At 37.2% G+C, this 21,125-nt stretch overlaps 1 protein-coding gene across 9 annotated transcripts in view; it reads right to left on the minus strand.

Annotated features, from left to right (window-relative positions):
• Positions 1-21,125, minus strand: part of grip1 (glutamate receptor interacting protein 1) — a 285,619-nt gene that overhangs the window by 78,420 nt on the left and 186,074 nt on the right. For all 9 annotated transcript variants that reach the window (XM_018092250.2, XM_012959909.3, XM_031898920.1 and 6 more), the window contains exons 3-5: positions 17,998-18,133; positions 14,293-14,438; positions 1,614-1,697 (exon numbers count right to left, since the gene is read on the minus strand). In XM_018092250.2, the coding sequence (XP_017947739.1) occupies positions 1,614-1,697; positions 14,293-14,438; positions 17,998-18,133 (366 nt within the window). The remainder of the gene's footprint in view (positions 1-1,613; positions 1,698-14,292; positions 14,439-17,997; positions 18,134-21,125) is intronic.

Raw genomic sequence — 21,125 nt, forward strand, 5'->3', positions numbered from 1 at the left:
TTTTTGGGGGGGACTGTCTCAATTGGGGGCACTGTGTATGGGGTGGGACTGTCTCAATTGGGGGCACTGTGTATGGGGGCAATTGGGGGCACTTTCTATGGGGGGCATTGTGTATGGGGGCACTGTGTATGGGGGTACTGTCTTTTAGGCTATTGGGGGTACTGTGTATGGGGGGCAAACTGGTACATAGTTATAACTCACTTATAACTGACTGCCTTCTCTCTATATTTGTATTTTATATGTAGGAGTTGCTATATTGTTTTCCTTAGGTAGTACAGTATGAGGGTATAGCACATTTGCGTCTGATCCCGCCATTTCTACTATATAAAAGGAGAATTAAAAAAAATGGATGGGGTGTGGTAATTGGGGCGTGGCCACAGAAGTGGGCGTGGTCAAAAAATGGCCACGCTGCGCGCACCAAATCTTTTTGTCCCTCTTTTCATTTTTCAAATGTTGGGAGGTATGGTAATGTCAGTTTTATCCAATGCAGTATAGCTATCAGTTAGTCTATTAGTAACCATTTAGCAGATTTTCTGGTTTCCAAGAGCATAGCTAAAGGTCAGAAATAATTCCAGTCCTTGACAAAGCTCCTCGTGAAGGGGCGAAACGCGCGTCGGGCTGGAAGGGGGGTGGAGCGGGTGTTGATGCGGGGCTCTGGGTTTGGAAGGGTGGGCTGATTTGTCTGCACGACTGATGTGCATTTTAGTAAGTAGGGGTGCCTCAATTTTAAAAAAACGGGAGGTTAAGCTGCAATTTTGAGCTACCTGCACTCATTTCATGGTGGGGTGGGGGGCACAGAAAACAGCCGAATTTGCAGCCTGCAGCTGAAAGAGTTCTGTACTTTAACACAGCTACCACGAGGTCTGAATCCCCTACCCTGTTCCAGCAGTTAACATAGCTCATAAGGAAACGGGACTCGAGCTCTCCTTATTTGGCAACAATTTTGCAACAATTGTTGCAGGTGTTTTTGCAATCTCTCCTTGGCTGCCTCTACGGGGCTTTTGAATTGTGGAGAGTGTTTGATACAATAGTTATTTTTTAAGCTGATACATTTAGTGAATTGAATGAGGCAGGTTAACTCTGAGCAGCCTTATAATACCTCATAGTTTGTACTTTAATTGAATATCACCCCAGGCGATTTTTAATGGGGATTATTGCTAGATATACTTTACTTTTTTAATTTTTACCAATAAAGGTTAAGTTTTAATGTCCCACGACACTTGATCAAGTGAATTGCCTATTATAATTTTCACCTTTTTTCTCTTTCTTTTTTGGGGTTAACGGTGCAGCAATTCTGAAGTCTAGACAGGGACCACCTGTTTGGGTGTCTCCTTGTATTTCTTCCCCTTTTTTTTTGTACAATTTTACTTCAGTTGCACGTTACCTCAGTGTTCTTACTCCATTTCATACAATCTCAAGATAGGAGTGTAGACAGCTACAAGTTGAAAGTGCATAGTTAGTGAGGACGGTGCTAGCTTTTTCCATTTCTATATTATCAGAAATAATTCTTCATGGAAATTAAACCTGATTGGTCTCTCTCTTTTTCCCTGGTTTGCCATACAATACACTGCCTATTATGGTTTTGTAAAGAATGTTATTGACAGGTAACTTACCTCGGATTACAAATCCAAATGTGTTTCCCTCTTTATGCAGGGTCACTTCCACAGTTTTAAAGATCACCCCCGTTCCTTGTATCGCTAAAGACAAAAACACATAGGTGGAAAGCATAAATATATTACTAATAGAATGAATGGACGCTTAATCACTCATAATAAAGAGTTGGATATTGTTAATAGCACACAGTTACTTTGGAGAGCTGCCACACTGTAATGGATGGCAGTTGAGGAACTTCAGTGGCACAGTTTTCAAAGAGAGAGTTCCCTACAAATGTAAAATACTGAGGTATTTGAGCATTTTCTGTTTTCCTGTGTAAAAGAGAGAAAATTAAAGATACAGGCACATACAGTACCTGCTAAACCAATGAATATACTAAGTTAGATATATTTTTTTAGAATGCTAAAAACACAAGAGACAAGCCCTGCACTTAAAACCTACTTAGCCCTTCTTGACATTGTACTCTGTGACGGCCCTACCCTAGAGCTAGGCAATGCTTATAGCACAATCATGGTGGAATAATAACCCCACAGGGGCACACTTGCATCCGGCTCTAGTACATGGGCCCTACAGTATTTTTGGACCTTAACCATCTATGAAAAGGGTGTAATTTTCACATTTGTGCTGTAATAAAGCAGAAATAAAATATCATTACACCATTACACAGCTTAGGAAGCATTAAGCATACTATACTGAGCGATAAGGACACCTATCCTGTCTTTCCTATCCATTATTTATACAGGACCGACATTTTTTTTGCAGTGCTTTACAGAGATTATTCAACATTTGGATCAGACAGATTTAAGTGGGTGGCCACATCAGGCAAAAACCTCTGATCCTTTCAAGCATTTCAAGCTTAAAGAACCAGAAAGAAAAAAAATAAATAAATAACGGGATTTTTTTTTGTTGCCAAGATACAGTTTATTTGTAAGGAGCAACAAATACTAACCAATTGTTGACAGTACCACATTATAACCAAGGTTTGGATACATTCCGTTTAACTGTATCAGAACCTTTTTTCTCAAGTGACTTAATTTGCTGGAGAACTTTACACAAAACACAACTGAATACAGATGGCATAATTATGGAAACAGAAGTTGAAATTAAGAAACATGTTGAAGCATAAGGCCTCAAATGAAATTTGGCACCTTTGTCTAAGGGTCTCTATTTATGCCACTAATAATATGTAGGTGGTATAAAAAATGGAAATACCAATATCAGAGGAATTAAATTATGTTTAATTACAACATAAAAACAACCTTTTTGTTTGTTTTTGGCTACACTGTGCTATATAGAGCCAGAATCTATATATTTATATAAAGTATGTATGAATAATGTAAGAAATATCTTCTTGTCAATTGTATCTGGGAACTGGAAAAACACCCTAGCAGATATTGAAAAAGTGTGTATCAATGGACAGAACTGATAAAAAGATTCCCCATATATTCACACATATATCTGGAAGCTGTCTTGCAAAAAGTTGCGATTTTTTTCGTAGCGTTAAAACTTGCGCGAAACGTCGCACCTTTTAAGTTTTAACGCTACGAAAAAAGTGCAACTTTTCGCGCAAGTTTTAACGCTACGAAAAAATCGCCAGATTTTGCGCAACTTTCGGAATGGCTACGAAAAACTCGCGTTTTTTCGAGCAAATCGTATTGGTAATGAAAAAGTCGCGACAATTTCCGAAAAGTCGTAAAGACGCCGAAAAAATCGCAAAAAATACGAAAAAGTCTTAAATTGTTCGTTTTCAAATCAGAATTTTTCCAATTCGGTTCAGATTCGTGTCTTAGTAAATGTGCCCCTAAGTCTATAGGTATAGTTTCTGTAATCGGTCACAATGCTAAAGAAATAAAAATAAAATTATTTTAATTAAAATCAGCCTTATAATGTGTAGATAAATGTACCTTAAAGAGAGTAATTGAATAATCTCTTGCTAAGAACAAAACATTGATTTTCAATGATAGCCGCCAACTGGGTATAATGACACCAGGCAAAGTAGGAAGAACTCATAATACTAAACTTAAATGCTATTATTGGACGTTCGTTAACCATTATGTGTGCTAATGAGAATCAACCTCATTTTATAGCAGATTTTAAGCTGAATTGACTTTACTCACTGCAGAGGACGAAACATTACCCATTTAAGTAAAGTACTGTACTACAGGAGCTATAGATTGTAAGGCCCTCTTTACCTCTTCTATATGTTATAGGTTGCTTTGTAGGTAATTCTGTATGACCAGTGTATAAACCCATTTATTGTACAGCACTGCGGAATACGTTGGCGCTTTATAAATACATGTTTATTATTAATAATAATAATAATAATAATAACTATAGTACAGGAATGTGCAATACAGTAGCTTAAATCTCTTTCCTCCATATCCTGCTCCACAGCACACCATATAGGGCATTAAGTGGTAAAATAAATGTCATTTCTATGTCGGCTGCCCCATCTGCACCCAAGCATGCTGAATCACCAAGTGCACTTCAATGGAAATATGTAAGAACTTTAAGGCAAATAAACACTATTTTGCATTATGCAAGGGATTAATAATGACAGTTATGCAAGAGATTGGGGCTGCAGACCTAACAGTTCTTATAACCCACCACAGTATGGTTATTGTAACATCACTGCAATATTTTATTGCACATGGGAAGTTAATAAAGCGTTAGGGATGCAAAATCCTGGCCCTATTTGCAATGTTTAGATCTGGCCTAATCCTTAGAAATCAGCCAAACAAAATCCACATACAGTTCCTCAATATCACACACATTAGAGTGCTCAGCAAAGGAAGGCAATACCTTTTTTCCCATATTATACAGTTTTTATTGATTGTATTTAAATTCAAATTTCAAAATGAAACAATTAAAATCAAATTTTGATTGAATGAAATTTAAAAGTTTAAATGGAGTTCAGTATTATGATTCAGCATTTGGTCAGTCACAAATATGATTCATTTCATTACATCTTTATTAATATGAGGATACCGTATACTCAAAACTTGTTGCTCCTATTCCTCATTGCCATGTTATTATTGCTCAATATCACCATCTCATTTATATATCTTCTATATTTAGTTTCCAACTACTCTGTAATTTCTTGTTCCCATTTGATTTTATCCAGTATTCCATTTTGTCTATATATTTCTAATTCACCCAACTGCTCATCCCCTTTCTCTTATGTTTTCTTCCTTTACCCTAACCTCTCTCTTTTGCAGAAACCAAGCGTATTTCATTTTCAAAATAATGTTTTCTCTGTTGCATCCTTCTCCTTATAAATAGCAAACACAATTGAATGGAAAATGGAAACAATAATACTGAAAAAGTTGCTATTAAATAATTGGTGTGGTTTATAGTTATGTTTTTCATAAACAAACTGGGCAGATGCCTTCATGGCAGGTCATTCGGATGTTTGCAAAGCTCTAGTAGGAGCGTTGTTTTTTTTTGTTTTATTTTTAATGGTGCATCACAAATCAAAGCATGGGCTTGACCAGTGAAATGGGTTATGGCTGGAAAGAAAAGGGTACTCAAGCTTAAAGCTGAAAACAAAGTTATAAAGGTGATTGGCTTAAGGTGGCCATACAGAGGCAGATTTCAGATGCCTGATTTGAGTCCTTCAGACTGATTTGACAGCTTATCTGCCTATGTAAGAGGACCCCCTGGGGCCTATCTGATCGATACCTATCTGAAAATTGTGCAGGTGTTGATCAGACAGGTTTGATTTTCCGCATGAGCTCCTATTACTGTTCCCCGCAGGCCAAAGGTTTGGATTATTCTGATACCGCCCACCTAAGGTGGGCATATAAGGAGAAAGATCTGCTCAGATTGGACCTCACCAAACGAGCGAATCTTACCATCTATGGTCCACTTAAATCATGGAAACATTAGGCTTGGTGGCTTGCTGTCCAACTTCTGCGGTGCCGAGGGCCGGAATTTCTCGCACATACATGGTGGAGGGCCACTAATGGAAGCCACTCCCCCCTTTTAAACCACACCCACTTCAAACCATACCCATTTTATCACAATGGTGGTAGTGCAGCAAAAAACCAAATGCTTGGTCCTCACTGCAGGGATATCAACCATCATTCATATGTGAAAGAATTATATTATGTCATATTAAGACACACCCTAAAATCCATATGACTTCTCCTCCCCTGTGGATAGCACAGCAACCCCCAGTACATAATTACACACCTTAGGGACCATTTAATGGTTATTTCCAACTGCTAACAATCTCCCAGAACAAACCCCTGCCAGGTTCACCTCCCTCAGGCAGCATAGGGCAGGCAGAGTATGGCACACACAGGCAGCACTCTGCCTGCCCTACGCTACCTGTGTGTGCCATACTCTGCCTGCCCTATGACGCCTGTGTCTGCCATATGCTGCCTGTGTGTGCCATACTCTACCCTACCCTGCCTGTGTGCCATACTCTGCCTGCCATATGCTGCCTATGTGTGCCATACTCTGCCCTACCCTGCCTGTGTGTGCCATACTCTACCTGCCATATGCTGCCTGTGTGTGCAATACTCTGCCCTACCCTGCCTGTGTGTGCCATACTCTGCCCTACCCTGCCTGTGTGTGCCATACTCTTCCCTACCCTGCCTGTGTGTGCCATACTCTGCCCTACCCTGCCTGTGTGTTCAATACCCTCCCTGTCCTATGCTGCCTGTGTGTGCCATACCCTCCCTGCCCTATGCTGCCTATGTGCCATACTCTGCCTGCCCTACCCTGCCTGTGTGTGCCATACCCTCCCTGCCCTATGTTGCCTATGTGCCATACTCTGCCTACCCTATGATGCCTACACACAGGCAGCATAGTTCAGGTAGTACATACAATGTCTGAAGTGTGAACAGACGAACAATATGGGTGATTACAGCCTGAGCCTGAGGTGTGAACACTGCAGGGGGTAAACAATGCAGAGATTAAAAGGTGTGAACAACACAGGGGATTACATGTTTAAACAATACAGAGGGATTACAGCCTGAATCTGAGGTGAGAACCATGCAGGGGTGGGCAGTTAATCTCAGTACTGATAAAATTTAAAGCTTACACAAGGGTAAACCATCAAAGCAGCCAGACAGGTGGGGGGCCACACAGAGGGGGGGTTGCGGGCCGCATGCTATCGCAGACAGGATGGAGCTATTATGATGCAATTGCAAGTGATTATATATATATATACATACACAAGCCCATTCCAGCCTTGTGCAGGTCTACAATTTTGTCTCTGACATCCTTGGACAGCTCTTTGGTCTTTCCCATGTTGGAGAGTTTGGAGTCTGCTTGATTGATTGATTCTGTGGACAGGTGTCTTTTATACAGGTGACTAGTTAAGACAGGTGTCCTTAATGAGGTTGACTAATTGAGTAGAAGTGTCTAACCACTCTGTGGGAGCCAGAACTCTTAATGGTTGGTAGGGGTTCAAAAACTTATTTCACTCAATGAAATGCAAATCAGTTGCTATCTTTTATTTAAAGTTATTTTTTCGATTTTCCTTTTGATGTGCTATCTGCCACTGTTAAAATAAACCTACCATTGAAATGATACTGTTCTGAGACTTTTCATTTCTTTGTCATTGGACAAACTTACAAAATCAGTGAGGGGTCAAATAATTATTTCCTCCACTATATATATATATATATATATATATATATATATATATATATATATATATATAAAAGTCTTTTTAGAAGCCGGCACTCACGTTTAAAGGTCACTGGATGCCCGGGTGCAGTATTCAACAGATCAAGATGTGTACCAATTAAACGATACCGCACTCACAGGACTTACTTGAGAAAATTAGTGATTTATTATTCACAACATAGCACTGACGTTTCGGCTGTATCCGCAGCCTCACTTTGAAAAAGGCTGCGGATACAGCCGAACGTCAGTGCTATGTTATGTTGTGAATAATAAATCACTAATTTTCTCAAGTAAGTCCTGTGAGTGCGGTATCGTTTACTTGGTATATATATATATATATATAAAAAGTTATATATCATCCTATTTAAAAATACCACCCTCTTTAGGAGACCATAAGGCGATATAAAGGAGGATCACTGTAGTTGCATAACAATAACAGTAGTTTATGATTACATCTTCAAAGATTAATTGGCCTAAATTTAAGTTCACAGCTGCAATGTCACACAAATGTGCAGTGTCAAATGGCTCTGAAGCGATACACAAAGTCGTGGTACACTGTTGGAGAAACAAGTCACCTGCCTGACCCAGTTTTATAGGGTGAAGTGCACTGTGACACTGACTCTTAATAAGCTCCTCTTGGGGTTGATGCATACAAGTGCTAATTTTGCATTAAACAAATAACAATATATATTACATATATACAATACATATGTATTTACTTATAAATTTAACATGTGCACTAAGAACAGCCTATGATTCTTTGAACTGACCAGGTTTTTGCACAATATTTAGACAAACAATTTATAGTAAGGCTTGTGTCCTTGCAATAAATGCATCTGATACATAAATGTATCTGATACATTAAATACAGTATATTTCCTGAAGAGTTTTCTACACTTCTAAACTGATAATAGTCATGGATGTTTGCACAGAACTGCTCCCTGTTATTGCTGAAGAATAAACTTCAGTATCTGCTGTTGCAGAATGCTCGGTGGTCGCCCTCTTGTGGTGTAAAACTAGTTGCACCCAGAACAATATTAGACCTGTTTCAACCAAAATGGTAAATGAAATCACGTAGTGTGAACCCAAAGTGATGCGACTGCCTTACTGGAAAGCCCCCACCCTTACTTCCTGCAGCCTATACCCTGATTTCTAATTAGTGCTTCATTTTGCTATTAACCTCTCTCTTTTATTTCTTAATCTCTCTAAGAATCTCTATCTTCTTTCCTACATTGTAAAATATATTGGCACTTTATAAATACACATTGATAGTAATAACTGTACTGCATACATTCCCTGCCATCATTTACGTCATGTTTCTTTCCCCTCACACTACTTTTTTTTATCTACTCCCTCATCCTTCACCTATTATTTACTTTCCTGACCTACTCTCCTTTCTGGCAGTAGCCAGTCTCTTGTTTACATCTTTATTCTTAATGACCATTACTCTTAATGAAAGAACCTTCAACACAAGAAGCTGGAGACCCTCTTGAATCAATTTGAATATGGACAGATTAAGTATTTCACATTCAGCCCTTCTAATAAGGAAACAAATCAAATGAATTTCAAACACAAGTGCACTGTGCCTATATCACACCTGAAGTCATTTCACTTTGCTCAGGATGCTTTGTTAAGCTGCAAGAAAATCAACTGAACTGTGTATTCTATGCATGAAATTTGCATAGGCACCAGAACAATAACTGGAGTGATATACAATGACTAAGCCAAGCAGAATGAGCCATCATAATAAAGAAAAATACATATTCTATGTTTAAATATATGGTCAGTCATAGAAATATTACAAGTTAAACATAAGTGGTTAAGGCAATGTCTACTTCTTTCATGTAATGCTTTTCAACAAGGCTGAGTTACAAAATGGCTTCACAGGCTAACATAAAAGGTAATGATGTAAGGGAGTGGCATTTCCTTACTGTTAGTATGAAGATCAGTTTGGACATCAATGTATGGACATTACCGCAACATCAGATGTGTTGGTCAAAACAGCATTCTTCCTTGCATATCAGCATTGCCCACTAATTCTCACTCTTGTTTGTATTTATACTATGGTACATTTAGCTGTTTCAAAAATTGGCCTTGCCATCAAATTCTGCATCTCACTTAACGCTACCCGTGTCCTTGCACTTTATTATTCCTTCTTTATACTTCCAGCACTGATTGCTTTATCGGAGCTTGGTGTTTCCCAGCAATACTTCATTCTTTGTGCTGTATGTGGGCTTTTTGCACTGAATGGCAAGTCACTCAAAGATGTTCTGCCTTATAGTCAGGTTTTAAGTATTCTTTCCTATTTGAAGCTGATGAGTAATCATTTTTTCCTTTATACAGCTCTTTAGCCTCAGGATAATTTTTTCTCTCTTGACCTAGAAAGCTGAATTTCATCCTCACAGCTCTGACACTTTAGAACATAATTACAGTTTAGATATGTATCTTCTACCCTCTTTGCAATATCCAAGATATTTTTTCTTCCACTAAATCAAATTTTCTCATTTATTTTTCTCTTCAACATCTATACATCGGTTACTTTTTTCACAAGGCTATTACTTTTAGTATTACATAATTCTATTTCAGCCTGGATATTTTTAAAGCCAACAATTGATGTTTGCTATGTTATCAATGGTGCTTGAAACGCACCAGTAGGCAAATTCTAGTAAAAGCACCTTTGCTATCACTTAACATACCACAGAGCTACACATTAAGTAGGCCCTAAAACATACATAGGAATAATTTAATTAGCTGTCTGAACCAGCAGCCATCTGTAATAGCTATAAGCCGAACCATGAATATCTAACATTTCTCTAATTGCCCTATGTTCCCTTTTAAAGAAAACATTTTCTGAAAAAACAATATATTACTGCAAACCTTAAAAATTTCCAGTTCAAAGAATTCTATTTGGCATTTCATATTTGGCTTTAGAACATGAATATATCAAAGGTCTGTAACTTACTTAAAATAAAGTGGAAAATGAAATAGTAAAAAATGCATTTACTTTATTTGTTAGCTAGTAATTATTAAAATAAATTCTCTGCAGTACATTCTTGGCAATTAGCGCATATTGCAAATATGCAAAAGATCAAGTAAAGGGGAAAAGCACTTAGCAAATATAGTACCTGTACAGGTATGGGATCTGTTATCCTAAAAACCCATAATTCAGAAAGTTCTGAATTATGGGAAGGCCATGTCCCATAGACTCCAGTATAAGCAATTTATTCTAATTTTAAAATGATTTCCATTTAATCTGTACTAATAAAACTGAACTATGTAACTGATCCCATATAAGATAATTAATACTTGTTGGGAGTCAAAACAATCCTATTGGGCTTATTTAATGTTTCACTGATTTCTTAGTAGATTTAAGGTATCGAGGTCCAAATGATAGAAAGACCGCTTATCCAGAAACCCCCAGTTCCCAAACATACTGGATAACAGGTCCTACACCTGTAGTTAGAGATGTCATGAATTACTGTAAAAGTACATCTCCCAGTATCCTAAAACTGCAGCTTAGGGAAGATTATGTGTGTTGTAGTGTGTTATAGTTCAAAAATGGATGGTATGCCACATGTCTGTTAATATTACATTATAAAGGCCCAACCAGCCCTACCATAACTTCCTTTAGTTTATATCTTTTCAGTACAAGGGTAATTCCTTTACTTATTTGCGAACACTGGTGAATCTTAGGCTGGCCATACATTTAAAGCCTGATTGTTTGGCGAAGTCACCAGACAAACAAATCTTGTGCCGATATGTGTACCTTGATGTAGGTGGTATCAACTACAAGTACAGAAAATGCAGCCTGTCGGCAATAAGCCAATACAGCCCTCTCCTCGATGGGATCTTTAAACCTGCCCAATCAACAGAATCAGCAGCTTTTATTGGCCCATGTGTGGCCACCTTTACTTAAAATATATTACTACATTCCTTACTGGGGGCTTACTGTACATGGCATTTTTACTGCTGCTACAATTGCGGGGGAAAACAGGGACCGCCCAAAAAACTTGCAAGCCTTACCCTTTAATAATTTCTGTAGTTATGAGCTGGCATTGTAATGTTGAATTTTTAGTCTTTCTGAACAAGTCAATGTGTACAAATAGAATGCAGCAAGGCATATACCTGAATATAGTTAGTACAATAACCACAGTACATACTCAGGATGTTCTGCAAAAAACTACATTAGCTAAAATGTGCTTGGAGCTGGCTTTAACCTACGTTACTAAACTCCACAATTTCATTATTCTGCAGTGACATAGAACCTTTTACTTTTTCATGATCATGCACTGCGTTTAATACTCATATTAATATAAGATATGTTAATAAGATGACTCTCTGTTGGTCACCAGTAGCTCTAAGGATATTAATTAGCTGAAAGAGTCAAGCAAAGGGCACTATAGCAGAATGACTAAAGTCAAGAATTAAATTAAACACCAAGAAATCTTTAAGTATGACTAAAAATTACTACAGGTATGGAATTCTAGATTTTCTGAATAACGGGTCTTTCTATAATTTTGAGAATTATATCTTAAAGCCACTAAAATATTTAAACAACATAAAAAATTCAGTGTTTGCCATCAGCATGTTTTATTAGCTTAGTTAATAAAGCACTATCTTAGGCTAATGTTGCACAGGTAAGTTTCTGCGCTGGGGTAAACACCAGTAAAAAAAAAATGCCAGTTCACTGCCTTCTGCTACCTCAATGTGTGTGCATGCTGACAGAGACAGGTTCAGCCTATAAGAGTACACAAAAAGTGCATTTCAGTGCAAAACTGTACCAAAATTCACTGTGTGTTTGTACCAATAGGCTAATCCCATGCCTGACAGCGTGCACACATTCAGGTAGCCAAAGGCCTTTTCTCTGCTGATAAATAAACATGAGAATAGATACCAACCCATGTACCATTAGCCTAATTATTACAAACTGAAAGAATTTGTCAAGAAAAGAAAATTATTTAATTAAGATATTACGGGCAAAATTTACTAAGCACTGTAATTTTGCTACTGAGGAGCAACAATGCTTCCCCCACATAGCTCTAGCACAACATACAACTAAATGCATTTTTTATGATCTGAAACACTTATCTGATGTACCTGAGAGGAGTTAATAGTGTGTTAACAATGTGATAAAATTTGTACCGCCGAAATTTGACAAGGGATGAAGTTCATGATGGGAGTTGCAGTTGGGGCATCTGTTCTGAAGCATCTTAATAAGATGTTATATTTACTACTGTAATATATGCAGAGAGAGCCATTTAGCCAAAGACCAGCCCTGATCTTATACCAATGAAATATTTATGGGATAGTTTACAGTGATGCTGTAGTGCAACACAGATTAATTTAGATATGCAAAATGTCTAGTTAACTTTAAATAAAATTACTGAATTCTCTGTGAAAACAGAAAATAACGCAGGTCACTGCAGGAATACAGTATTTTACTAGATAAAATATTAAGCATCTATTGCCAAATAACAGCTCGTATCAGCTCATCAAAACCATGTCTTAATGGGATGGTTTTGATGAGTTGAAAGCAGAGCAGGTAAGGAATATAGGCATTATGTATATGCAGGAAATAAAAGCACAAAGCATTTACATTTGTATGCTTCATTTACAAGCAGATCCAAGCTCTACTTCCTGTAGCTGGTAAAATGAAAACATCAAATGGCAGTGAAGCCAGAACGTATTACACCCTGCTCCTTGAATAATTAAAGAGAACAGGCTCTGGAACAGAGGGGGATCAGGAGAATGAGGCAGAGGTCACTTGGTCTCCATAAACAGCACAGCAGACAAGAAAAGCTTGCCTGTGAAAAACTCATCTCTCTGGCTCTGATGAAGAATTACACTTTACTCAAGTAAATGGCACTTAAATCTGTAATCCAATTGTTCTGTAAAACATATGATTTCTCTTTCTCAGTTTCTTCAGTTGCATGAAAACTGTAAGAAAGATCTCAGTTACTTCTGTCCCTTACATCATCAGATCTTGGTCTGAAGAAAAGCCATCAGTATTGCCTTTGTGTGCTGTTATTTTAAGGGAATAAGGGCAACATATGACAGTGTCACAACCGCCACTTTGTACTTCTGAGTTGCTGGTGTTTACAGATTTAGAAAATCATAAACCATGTCAACTATATGTTAAAAATGCCAAAAAAACCAAAACCCTGACATATTGATGTATTTGGGCACTTTCTTCACCTCTGCCCATATCTGATGTGTTCAACTTGCCTCAAATACACAGTAGAAGGCTGAATGATAATAAACGTTTATTATAATACATGCACACAAGTTACTAGAGCGTTGGCTGGAGCTAACTTACAAACAATGAAGTTCTTCTGGTTGTAATGGCAAATAAGCTAATTTATATACACTATACCAAAACCAAGGTTTAAGAAAAATAGATTATGCACACCCTTTGTTGCAACAGGCAGATCTACAGTTTTGTTTCATAATAAAGAAAGCCCCACTCGCTGGCAATTTTAATATTAATGCTGCAGTTGCATTTATCCTAAGATTACTGGCATATTTGTGCCTGAAGGCTTAACACTCAGCACTGGCCATGAATAAAAATGAGAGAAATAAGATGCTAAGGATTTCAATAAGTGACTTTCTTGCATTGTCTATGTGGAGATCATATATAGCAATAATACAGAAAGGAAATCTATGTATATAGGGAGCATAGCTTGATTAAATAGGATGCTCTTGGGACTATAAAATTCACAAGTATCCACTTTAAGAGGCTCCTTAATATAATAGGGATAAATGTTAAAATAAACAAATTACGTGTTTTTTTGCACTATAGGGTTGTACCTGTGAAGGGTCACCAAGAAATTTCCATTCATATACTCAATTGAGTCTCAATATACTCAAAAAACTGAAGACCACATATCTGTGAACAAAACTCAAATGCCAAATTCCTGGTTGTCAGTAGAAATATTCTCTCTATGGAATGCAGGGTTCCTTCATTTGATGAGAAACAGGGCTATTATATTGTAAATTTCAGCACATCTAAATCTATACATATTACTGGGTAATACTCACATACTGGAGGCAGTTCATACTCTACTTCCAAAACCACTCGTTCCCCAACATTCTTTAGCAGACTGATGATCTCATCGTGACGGAATTTTGTGAGGTTGATGCCATTCACAGCTTTGATATAGTCTCCTACATTCAGTTGGTCACTTCTGTAATGGACAGCAGTTTGTCAAGGTCCAGAAAAGGTTAGCTGACATATCCATATATATATGCAAAATGGTCTAATCACTATTACTAACATATAATTACTTCTCAAAATATATAAAGTGGCTCATTTATGGAAGGGGACCATGTAAAAAGTGCAAAAACATGCACAAAGCGCTGAATTTGCCCAGTTAACCTTGATGCCCAGTAATTTTGCACAATGCGGTCAGATGTAAGTGGGTGTAAATTGAATCTGCTACATAATGGGTGACACGTGGCCAACCCATTTCTCTAGTGCTAGAATGAGGAGTGCAAGATGCAAAGCAATTTTAAAGCAATGTTGCAGGAATCATCTTTCCTCAAGCCAAGACTATGCTTCTTCATTGGTCTATAAAGGGGCTGGCTTCTGCTACATTGTTCCAAAAATTAGAACCTATTTTTCCCCATTTTTTTGTATTGACAACCCCTTTATCAACCAGCCGTGTAAAAGGATTTTATACATTTTCGTTTTCAATTATTAAAGAGTTGCCAGATTATCCCTTTAAAACAAAATGTCCTGTACCTGCTCACCTCTGTGCCATGGTCCCTTCTTCACTATTTTGGATGATTTCAGAGGACTTTTGGGCTGGAAAGTCAGGTTTTGGAGGAAATTACTGACAGAAGGAGACAGACCTGTTACTGCAAAAGACTGGGGGAAGTGGCTTACATCTAGGAAACTACCAACAAAAGTTTGGGAGTTTGACAGGTCTGTAAGCTTTATTTTACCACTTCTACTAACTTGAACACCTGGCTCTTAACACTTAAAATTCACCTAAGACATATAAGATCTCATTTTCCAAAGCATTACTCTGCAAAAAGTGCAAGTGTAAAAGTCAGATACAAATTAGCTTTAATATGATAAATATGATTTTATATATATATATATATATATATATATATATATATATATATATATATATATATATATATCCTTTCTATTTTTGCATTTACATTTTGCTCACAATTCTTTAGATCCTAGAAGTGCTGTCCTTGTTCAGCATTTTATTTGTACTAGCACCCAGGTTTTGTTGCTGCACTGCAAATGGTGTGGACCCTATGTATATATATATATATATGTATATATGTATATATATATATATATATATATATATATATATATATATATATATATATATATATATATATATATATAGTCCAAAGTAGATGCCGCACTCACAGGCAACGGTCGGCTTGGTACTCGTGATAGATTTTACTCTTTACACAATATTCTTAATTTCTGTATGTAGATAAGTTTACATGTTTTTATTTTAACATTTGCACTGGCGATTGGTGATTGGTCAGACACTCAATGACGTCATGAACTACAGTTTGGCGCCAAACTTGGTTTAAGAGTGGGTTTGTAAATGTTTTTGTTCACTTTGAGAAAGGCTGTGGATACGGCCGAAACGTTAGTTTGACGTGTTTTCCATCAATAAATATTTTCAATTTTTGCACTAAGTCCTGTGAGTGCGGCATCTACTTTGGACTGTACTATTTCTCTACTATACTGCACCCAGGCATACTCGGACTTGGATAAATGTGAGTGCCTACTTGCATGCATTTTCTATATATACAGTGGAGGAAATAATTATTTGACCCCTCACTGATTTTGTAAGTTTGTCCAATGACAAAGAAATGAAAAGTCTCAGAACAGTATCATTTCGATGGTAGGTTTATTTTAACAGTGGCAGATAGCACATCAAAAGGAAAATCGAAAAAATAACTTTAAATAAAAGATAGCAACTGATTTGCATTTCATTGAGTGAAATAAGTTTTTGAACCCCTACCAACCATTAAGAGTTCTGGCTCCCACAGAGTGGTTAGACACTTCTACTCAATTAGTCAACCTCATTAAGGACACCTGTCTTAACTAGTCACCTGTATAAAAGACACCTGTCCACAGAATCAATCAATCAAGCAGACTCCAAACTCTCCAACATGGGAAAGACCAAAGAGCTGTCCAAGGATGTCAGAGACAAAATTGTAGACCTGCACAAGGCTGGAATGGGCTACAAAACCATTAGCAAGAAGCTGGGAGAGAAGGTGACAACTGTTGGTGCGATTGTTCGAAAATGGAAGGAGCACAAAATGACCATCAATCGACCTCGCTCTGGGGCTCCACGCAAGATCTCACCTCGTGGGGTGTCAATGATTCTGAGAAAGGTGAAAAAGCATCCTAGAACTACACGGGAGGAGTTAGTTAATGACCTCAAATTAGCAGGGACCACAGTCACCAAGAAAACCATTGGAAACACATTACACCGCAATGGATTAAAATCCTGCAGGGCTCGCAAGGTCCCCCTGCTCAAGAAGGCACATGTGCAGGCCCTTCTGAAGTTTGCCAATGAACACCTGAATGATTCTGTGAGTGACTGGGAGAAGGTGCTGTGGTCTGATGAGACCAAAATAGAGCTCTTTGGCATTAACTCAACTCGCTGTGTTTGGAGGAAGAAAAATGCTGCCTATGACCCCCAAAACACCGTCCCCACCGTCAAGCATGGGGGTGGAAACATTTTGCTTTGGGGGTGTTTTTCTGCTAAGGGCACAGGACAACTTATTCGCATTAACGGGAAAATGGACGGAGCCATGTATCGTGAAATCCTGAACGACAACCTCCTTCCCTCTGCCAGGAAACTGAAAATGGGTCGTGGATGGGTGTTCCAGCACGACAATGACCCAAAACATACAGAAAAGGCAACAAAGGAGTGGCTCAAGAAGAAGCACATTAAGGTCATGGAGTGGCCTAGTCAGTCTCCGGACCTTAATCCAATAGAAAACCTATGGAGGGAGCTCAAGCTCAGAGTTGCACAGAGACAGCCTCGAAACCTTAGGGATTTAGAGATGATCTGCAAAGAGGAGTGGACCAACATTCCTCCTAAAATGTGCGCAAACTTGGTCATCAATTACAAGAAACGTTTGACCTCTGTGCTTGCAAACAAGGGTTTTTCCACTAAGTCTTTTTTTGTTAGAGGGTTCAAAAACTTATTTCACTCAATGAAATGCAAATCAGTTGCTATCTTTTATTTTAAGTTATTTTTTCGATTTTCCTTTTGATGTGCTATCTGCCACTGTTAAAATAAACCTACCATTGAAATGATACTGTTCTGAGACTTTTCATTTCTTTGTCATTGGACAAACTTACAAAATCAGTGAGGGGTCAAATAATTATTTCCTCCACTGTATATATATATATATATATATATATATATATATATATATATATATATATATATATACACATACATTCCAAAGTAGGTAGGTGCACACCGGGATCCTTTTTAACAAAATACCTTTATTGTTCCATAAAAACTTAGAGTATTAGGTTGACGTTTCGGTCTCCTCCTAAGACCTATGATGTCAGTAAGCCAGTAACAAATATTGGTGTAGAAGACATTTAATTCTTACAGACATAACTTGTTCCTACAGCTAGTTCCAGAACAAATAATGAAATTTTCAACATGATGGCCCAGGGCTATCATGTCTATTTTAGGGCTTTGTTTTTAAACAGAACGTAGATGTGATTACCTAGCAGCGATTCCTCCTTGACGTAGATTAGATACTCTTGGCTTCCCATCCTTGTCAATTCCACCTGACACTGTGAGCCCTAGAGTGGTGCCTTCTTTCTTCATTAATTCAACTATTGTTGAGCCCTTGAACTCTTCTGTTAAAGAAAAATTATGGATGGCATAAAACAAAAATCTCCAAAACGTCTCTGCTCGGCTTGATTCACATTTTTAGAAGTAAGGAAAGCTTCCACACAAAGCACTTTTTATTAGCAGAGAGTAATAAACCATAGAGTATTGTATTTCATTTCTGCTAAAGCATAGGTCATGAGATTAGAGAATTTATATTATATCAAAATCTAGCAACACAAGAACATAATTCAACAATGGCATCATAATACTAAGGCTGCGTTGAGCAAAGAATGCCTTGCTCTCTACTTCATACTAAAAATCAACCTTAATGGCAAAAAAGGATGAACAGTTCCCATGTATTCAGCCACCATTTACTGCTAGTTCCTTTCCAAAACAGGTCATCAATGTCAAATAACCTTTGTAATATTATATCTATATATTAGCTATCACATTGTTATCATATAAAAAACAAGTTTATTCCTTGACCCATTGCAATAAAAAGAGTGTGCCCCAGCTGCTGAGTCAAAGAACATTTATTCTTTAAATAATCTTATTGGTATAGTTTTATTTGTCGGAGTTTTTATCTATTTTATGCAAATTTCCAGATGCTTAAAATCTTATCTTTTTCTATAAATAGGATTAATTGAAATTGGTTTTCTGCATTTAGCACTTCCTATACAAAATAATCCTTTGCACAATGAAAAAACACTACTAGAAATGTAGCCCGCTTGGATTCAGCCGACAACAATCAATGCTGAATCAAGTAGGAATTTATGTAAGCTGGATTTTTGTTTTGTCACACTATCTGTTGGGCTTTTAGATAGATGGGTGTTATGGAATACAATGAGAAATCATTTATGCAATGATAAAGAGTGGATTATTTCACAATGAATTAGCTACAAATCTTTGGCTCTTTACACTGCAGGTACTGAAAGGATTAAACAAACTGACAGGAGATCATTACACATATTTAGAAAGTTAAAGACTTTATTGTTCCACACATCTAATAATCTTTTTAGTCAACTACCACATTAAAGATGCCTAAAACTGACTAAAATATTCTGTCAATATTCAAAGTTGTGCAGATAAAGACCTGTAGTACAGAGGAGAAATGTAACCTGTAAATGTCTTTTTTAATGATATATTCTCAAGTCAAGTCATGCCAGGCTGGGAAACACATCTCTACAAATTCCGAATTTTTAATACAATGTAACAAGTAACAGTCTCTTGGGTAATTTCCAGCTTTCCCAATGGCCAACAAAATGCTCCGGATCACTCCAGATTTATTACGGTGGCAATTAGGAAATGATTCCAAGCATTTGTGGTGTAGAAATCACGCACCTGACAAAATACTAAGAACTGCCTCATGGACCATTGCTAAAGACAATGGAGTTCCAAGTATATTCTCTCTTCACAATTTCAAATAAAAAGTTAAATGTTAAGAATATATTAATTATAGAAAACACCAAGAATATCACTTTTGCCTCACTGAACACCTTAAACAAGTTTATCACAACCCATTTGTCCTTTTTAATGCAACATGTAGCAAGCCCTAGTTTGCACCATTTCAGTTGCAAGGGATGATATCAATGTTGCAGATCTAAAGTACTTGGAACAACATATAGAAACAAACTCATGTCTAAACCTGAGGTCAAGAAAGATTTTTAAACACTGGTCAGATGATTGTTTATGAAAAAGAAATGAATGTTGAACTAATTCGCCTAGCAGTAAAAGAGTAATAGTGATGGTTTGATTAAGGTTTACACAGAACATATTACATTTCTTCAAGGCTACTGCCTGGGGCCTCTTTAATTGCTCTGCATTCTACAAATGTAGATGGCGCAGATTTTATCAGTCTTACTTGATAATGACAATATTTACACAGGGTTGCTAGTTTTCTTCAACCAAGTCTTGGTTCAATGGCCCATGATTTTTTAAGGACTTCTGCAGATATTCCCACACACGCACAACAACCCACCCACAACCTTCTGAAAGGAGCGTATCAGAAAGCAGTGTATTACCTTTACAGAAGAGGAATCATATTTAGTAAGGCCATTACTGCCAAATAAATTTCACAAAAAACAAAGAACTTAGCTAAAAAGTGTGTTATATGCCAACGCACATAAAACTGTGCCCTTAAAAATGCCAATAACATAATACAGTTGTATCCATGCACAAAAGGACCAACTGAACTTTGTACTTTGTCGAAAGTAGACCTACCTAAATGCTCAAGCACTACTTTATTTCAAATACATACCACATTCATCTGGTTCTTTTTTTGAGGAAACAACTACTATTCCTCCTAAACAGTGTGCTTGGAAGAGGTGTAAAAGGTAAGGGGCATTTTTGGGACAACCCATCTTATAAAGTAATGGTTTACCCAATAATAAGTCAGCAGTAAATCAGTTTAAAAAATCCATGTAATTCTTCCTAATGTTTACCTGAGAATGTGGATGGCAATCAGACACATTTTGCATTCTAACTGCTATTGTTCCTAACACTGTAGGACTGAAAGGCAGCTATGCGTTTTAATATTCTGTACACATATGGTTGCCATTTGGTTGCCATTGAAAACCTTCCTACAGAAGGGAATAACCTTACATTAAATATACCCAGAAGCTTATCTTCTCTGGCAAATTGACTATAAAGGATAATATTAAAAACTTTTCCAACAATGAATAATAAAATGCATGAGAAAACAATGAAGTCATCTCTACATGATTATTGTGACTGTAATGCAAAAGTGGAATACAGCATGTATACAGATTCCTTTCTGCTGCCAGTTGGAGATTTATGATGCATTAAGTCTTTAACAGCTGGACTAGTTAAACTTCTCCGTTGATCTTATAAGCTCAACGATGTATATGGTCGAAGCGCATAAGTGGAAAAACAAAAAAATATATGCAATAGTGTAAAAACGTTTATTGCATATATTTTTTTTGTTTTTCCACTTATGCGCTTCGACCATATACATCGTTGAGCTTGTTTTGGGACCCAGTCAAAGGGGTTGATCTAAGG

The sequence above is a fragment of the Xenopus tropicalis genome, chromosome 3 (genome assembly GCF_000004195.4).
Source record: "Xenopus tropicalis strain Nigerian chromosome 3, UCB_Xtro_10.0, whole genome shotgun sequence".
Lineage (NCBI taxonomy): Eukaryota > Metazoa > Chordata > Amphibia > Anura > Pipidae > Xenopus > Xenopus tropicalis.